Here is a 6146-nt window from a genome sequence, read left to right on the forward strand (position 1 = left end):
TTTATGCTTTGTACTTAAGGGTTTTCTTTTCATACTTGAGTTTTTGGGGAACGTATGTTTCACTTAGCTCTGACCCGGCTCTGCCAGCGCCCGGTGGCAAATCGCAAATGCTGCCTCTTCTACTCCTGCCAGCTAGCCGAAAAACAACTTCATTTAGCACGCATAAAGCAGGAGGCGACATGTGTGTGTGTGTGTGTGTGAGGCGGCAGCTGAAGCTGAAATTCCTTATGCCAGGCAAAGTGAAACTGTCACTGCAAAGGTTTTTTATATATTTATTTTTTTCTCTTTTATTTTTGTTGTTGCTTGCTAAGAAATGTAAAGTTTAGTGGGCAGAGGGCAGAGGAGGGGGAAGTGGGCCACAGCCGACGTACTAGCATAAGTACGAGTCCCTATGTGGAGGGGGTGTGCCGTGGGGTTGCATATTTAAATTTATGATTATGTCGTTATGCTGTCTGCCCGCATTGCTTAGGCGAACGAAAAAGTGACAGCGGCAAACTTAATACAAATTTATGTGCAACATATTTTTGCACTTTTTCTGGGCATAAAAGGAACGCAGAACAGCCAACAGCTAGCAGCCAAGAGCCAACAGCTAACAGCTAAGAGGCCGAGCCATTCAGCTGGTCAACATATGCCGCCTCCTGCTGGACAAAGTTTCGCTCTTGATGAGCTCGGGCTGAGGCTCAGGCTGGCTGCACGGCTGAATGGAAGTTGTTTGTTGTTGTTGTTTTTTTTTTTTTTTTTTTTAAAGCAACCATTAAATAAGAACATTAAAATGCCTTTTGCGAGGGTAAATTGCATTTCATCTAGCCGAGTCATGCTCGAAAATGACAAATTCTTACATAATAAGACGAAGGCCTCAAGAAAAATGGCCTTCATTTGGCAGGTGAGACGGCGTGAAATTGACTCGGCGGCAACAAAACTGAGCACAGAACAGCACAAGCTGCGTAGCTAACTCATTTTTAAATACAAATTTATGTTGTTACATTTTTGCGAGCAGAGCGCGCGCGAGCCAAATAAAAAATTTGATTAATTCGCAGCGCCTAATGGCGGGCTATAAATTCCGAGTTAATAAAACCAGGAAGCCAGCGACATGCAGCCAAGCTGTCAGCTCACAGCCCGAAGCCGTCGCCCTGCCGTCCCCTGCTGCCTCGTTTTCTTCTGCTGCTGCCCCTGCTGCTGCCACTGCTAATAACAAATTTGTCACGAGCCACTTTGACAGTTGTGTGTCACAGCTCTGAGCTCCATTGCTGGCCGCAAAAGCCGCAAAAGGGGAGAAAGCCGCACTCCCGTTCCCTGCGGCCCCACCAGCTCCTTTCAAATGTCAGCGGTGCCAAGTGATGCACAGTGGCTCAACAATAGATGATTTGAAAGGCTTAAATAGTGCAACTTGTTGATGTCTTGATGTAGTCTATACCAAAAACGTATAGATTCTTTATATAGATTTTTATACAGTCTACATATAAATCTTATAGATTAGCTTCAATACATTTCAAACATTTATATGTGAAATGGGCTATGTCGTGTGGGAGATTAAAAAAACAAGCAAATTTGCTTATAACCTCCTCCATATATATGTATAATCAATATATAATTGAGCGTATATATGAATCACCCCTTCTGTAGGCCCCCATCTCTCATTTCCATGAAATAGTCTCTTATCTATTTCCTTGTTATGCCCCAATTTTGTTTAGCCTCTTCTCTTCTCATGTTTTTGTCTCTCGCATAAATAACAAAAAAAAAAAAAAAAAAATAAAATAAAATAAAAATAAAATAAAATAAAATAAAATAAAATAAATAAAAATAAATATTTTCAGCTGCAGAGATATAGATATAGAAATATAAATATTTTTAGTATTTACTATTATTATTTTTAGTATTTATTATTATTTTTAGTATCGAGTATGATATTAGCACCACTATTTAGATATATAAGACTATATATATGAGAATATAGTTTGCACAAATATTCTACATAAATTTGAATCTAATTTCTGCTACCACTGTGCGAGAACAATAACTGTTTCTATTGCTGTTGCCGTTGTTGTTGCTGTGGCTGGCTGCTTTGCATGCAAATCACAATGAGAAAAAATTAAATTTCCTTTCTTAAGCATTGTGCGATTGGCCAAAGCCATTTTTTCAGCTTTGCTAGCCATAAAAAATCGCCTTATGCCACTTGAAGCGCTGCAGTGCTTAAAGCAACCAAGATTGAGCAAAAGTCAAGCAAAAGCAATTTATGATTGAATATAAATGAGAGAGACAAGGATTACACTTGCTTCTTAATAAAGAGAGTGTGGGAAAAAAGTCTCAGATATTTCTATAAAATTTATATAAATATATAAAATAAAATATATGTATAAAATATAAATATAATTTTTTATTTATTTTTTTATTTTGTGTTAAATATGTAATAATTAATATACCTAAATTCAGAATTGAATATAATGGTTAGGTATTGCTTGTTAAAAGTCTCAGATAATTCTATAAAATTTATATACATAAAATATAAAATTAATATATATCTATTTTTTATTTCTTGCATATATAACAAATAAATAAAATGAATAAATCTTTAAGACATCTACAGCTAAACTTCTTGAAAACCCCCACTCCGTTTGATGTCCAATAAAACATCAGTATATATAAATTAATAACTGAAACATGGCCCAGTCAATTGGACAGGTTGCTGCACGCACAACTCCACTCGCAATTCGATTAGGGCTGCCGGCGCTGGCTGGCAAACTGTCAGCTGCCATTTGCAAAGGACTCGCACGCTTTTTGAGCGTCTCTTGTAATTAGAAGTGATCACGAGAGCTGCGAGGGGTGGGACGAACTGAAACGAGCTGGGAGCCTTTTAGTTCTGGCTGGCAAAGTGCATTCAAATTGGCTTAAACTAAGACTGTTAAGCAGCGTGCAGCTGTCTAATTGTATTTAGAGCACGCAGCTCTGACCCTGCCCCTGCCCCTGCCCCTGCCCCTACCTCTACCGTTTGCTGGCAGCCCTTCGCTCAAACCCTTTGGCTTGGCCCGCAAGTAATGTGAAAGTGCCAGCCAACTTCAAGATTTATTAGCATCAAGATTAAAGCATTAAAAATTTTCAGACTGCGTGGCACACGCAGCCGCAGCTACCGAAAAGAAAGTCCTCGGAGAAAGTGAGTGCAATTTTCGTTGGGGCAACATCATCAATTTAGAGTCGTTGTTGCTGCTGTTGCTGTTGACTGTTTCCGCCGGAAGCGTGAGGCGAACTACGGCAACAACAGCAGCATCAGCAACTACAACAACAACAACAACTGTATTGCAATGCGCACTTTGGCGGTCAAAACTTTCAACATTAGCACTTAATTTACTGACGCTACTTAATGAAGTCTACACTTGGCTAATTTACGCGAAACGCGTTTGCCTCTCGCATGTGCATGCGTGTGTGTGTGTGGGTGTGTGTGTGTGCGGCTTTAAGCTCCTTGTTTTATATGCCAATTTTTTTTTTTTCAACTTTTCAGTCTCACTTCAGCTCATTTTTGATATGGGAAAAAAAAAAAACATTTTAAATACTTTATTTAAATTTAATTTAAATTTCTAAATTTAAAGCATTTGAATTTTGAATTAATTAAATTTTTATATATCTATCTAATAAAATATATTATCATGTAAGAATTTTAAATACTATAATTATTTAATAAACTTTTTATCAATAAATTATAGTTGTATTCTGAACTCATTTGCCTCTGACTCATAGCTGTACGCAGAAGCTATAGCTGACTATGATTAAAAATACTTCAATATATTTTTAAATGGGTTATTGAATGAGAAATTAGAATAAATCCAAAGTAGGGCCTTATCTCGCCTAACTCTACGTAAAGCCATTCTGATAAGGCATGAATGAAAGCAGGAATGATTTCCCCTTTATATATACAGGCATACATATATATGTATATATACATATGTACAAATCACAACTTCAGTGAACCTCCAACAGCGACTGTCGCTCAGTTCTTTGAGCGATTTGGTTGGCTTTGGTTGGGTCGTTTGGCGTTCGGTCTGCGAAATGGTCTTCAAATTCACAAATCGAGCCGCACATTTGTTTATTGCGTTGCTATCCATATTTATCTCAATGGCTGGCATTGTGTGCGTCGATCGATTGCCCGAAGCGCTTAAGCAGGGTAAACATCAAATTGATAACAAACAGCAATAACAACAACAACAACAACAACAGCTAACAAGATACGAAATTACAGATCAGCTGATTGTGAATCACATTTGCCTGCTGCAGATTATTGCGAGCGTTCTATTAATTGTGGGCTCCCTCAAGGTGAGTTGCCCCACAACAATTTTGCATATCTACATGTGTTTGATGTTATGTTCTTCTTCTTCTCTGTGCCTCATAGCGCAAGCATTCGTATTTCGGGCCTTGGCTGCTGATAGCAACTCTATTCGCTTATACTTTGATTTACAAAAGCATAGACTATTGGCTAATTGCGTGGATCGATATAAGGGCTACCCTGGGAATCATATGTCTGCTTTACATTATAGCAGGTAAGATATTTTTCTATTAATATATTCCAATACCTAGTACCCAATAGCCAGAAGTTGATATTGAATTTTAAAATAAAAAATAAATAAATAAAAAAAAAAAAAAAAGATTTTACAAATATTTTTTAAATTTTGCAAGATTACATATATATATTGCTATATATACACTTAAAAAAAAACTCAGTTATTTTAAAAACTGTGTTATGTATTTTAGTCTGTTAAATATGAAAATATTTTTTTTTTTTATAATATATATTTTACATATATTTATATATTTATTACATAACATGTAATATTTTTTATAAAACCTATATAGTAAATACTTCAGATATTCATATCTTCAGATAAATTCTATTAAAATATTCAGCATATTGAAAGAAATAAATATATATTAAAATGCATTAAATTTTTAGCTTTACTTATTTTAGACCCTGAAATTTATAAAAATAACTTCAAATGAATTCAAAGCGCTGGAAGAGCTTTACGATATATTTAGAGACATTTCTATGATGAGCTATGCATATCAGAAAGTCAATTAAAAGCTCGCAGCTGATAAACATTTTGAATATGTTGGCTTTACATTTGATTATATAATTTTATGCATGGTTTTACAGCAACATTATCATTAAATGTTCACATTACTAAGTTCACATCCCCAAGCTTAAACTAAGGTCATGCTTTCTTAAATATATAATATAATCAGAAATTCATAATAATATAATCAGCAATTCTCTTGAATAATTACTATGTTTTTCTCAATATCTCGCTTAGGTTTCTGGCTTTACTACATCCACGCCGTTTATCAGGACTTTCGGAATAAGTGGGGAAATGGTGATGAAGGAGTAACTCATCTAAATATGGTTTAATAAATTGCTTACAAGAGAATAACATTAACCAAGTGGGGTCTCCACAGCGTGTGCCACCTGTAACGGTCGACGTCTCACTTTTGATGTCTGCCAGCGAATGGGACATGCGAAAGTGTGAAATGCAATTGAGCTGGAAAAGAACACGCAAACGATGTCGACGCTTGTGCAAATTAGTGTGAACATTGCGGTTAAGTGGGTGTGAGTGCTTCTCGCTGTATGTGTGCGTGTGTAGGTGTGTAACCGGAAGCGTAGCCAAAACTAAAATAAGCGTTAAAATGTCTGCTAAAAAAGTGAAGTCGGAGTATCAGCTGCCACTGTGGCTGTGGCACGCGTTTTTGAGGGGAGCCCACGTTGCATGCGTATTGCATTACCAGTGTGTACCCACAACACACACGCACACACACACACACACACGCATACACCCACACTCAGGGTGCACCAAAGTGGCATATGAATAGATACATGCTTTGCTGTTTGTTTGTCTGCCTGTCCGCGCGTCTGCTCGGCTGTCTGTTTGTCTACCCATGGCTGAGTTGTCGTAATCCAGCGAGCAGACAGGTTAAATACACCGCAAGGACAGACCACGCACACACACTCATACACACACATACACTGAGCGAAAAAATGGGAGCAAAACGAGTTAGGATAGAGTGGCAAAGGCGGCAAACATGTTGCAACTGTCGCGGCGCTGTGGCATGCAGCAGCCAGCGGGCCAGACGCAGCCAACAAACAATAATAATGCAACAATAGTGCGCGC

The 6146-nt window shown here is 37.5% G+C and overlaps 1 protein-coding gene across 1 annotated transcript; it reads left to right on the plus strand.

Annotated features, from left to right (window-relative positions):
* Nucleotides 1-3988: 3988 nt before the first annotated feature.
* On the plus strand, nucleotides 3989-5408 carry LOC26527327. Its single transcript, XM_015163803.3, has 4 exons — nucleotides 3989-4153; nucleotides 4229-4302; nucleotides 4379-4526; nucleotides 5295-5408. The coding sequence occupies exons 1-4, from the start codon at nucleotides 4039-4041 to the stop codon at nucleotides 5387-5389; spliced, it is 432 nt and encodes a 143-aa protein (XP_015019289.2). The 5' UTR covers nucleotides 3989-4038; the 3' UTR covers nucleotides 5390-5408.
* Nucleotides 5409-6146: the final 738 nt, after the last annotated feature.

The sequence above is a fragment of the Drosophila mojavensis genome, unplaced genomic scaffold (genome assembly GCF_018153725.1).
Source record: "Drosophila mojavensis isolate 15081-1352.22 unplaced genomic scaffold, ASM1815372v1 contig_80, whole genome shotgun sequence".
NCBI classification, from domain to species: domain Eukaryota; kingdom Metazoa; phylum Arthropoda; class Insecta; order Diptera; family Drosophilidae; genus Drosophila; species Drosophila mojavensis.

Bases quoted from the DNA above. Each gene is read 5' to 3' on its own strand.
- LOC26527327 (XM_015163803.3), top strand. From the start codon at position 4,039: ATGGTCTTCAAATTCACAAATCGAGCCGCACATTTGTTTATTGCGTTG. The intron at 4,303-4,378 runs GTGAGTTGCCCC...TGTGCCTCATAG, and splicing joins TAATTGTGGGCTCCCTCAAG to CGCAAGCATTCGTATTTCGG. The intron at 4,527-5,294 runs GTAAGATATTTT...TATCTCGCTTAG, and splicing joins TCTGCTTTACATTATAGCAG to GTTTCTGGCTTTACTACATC.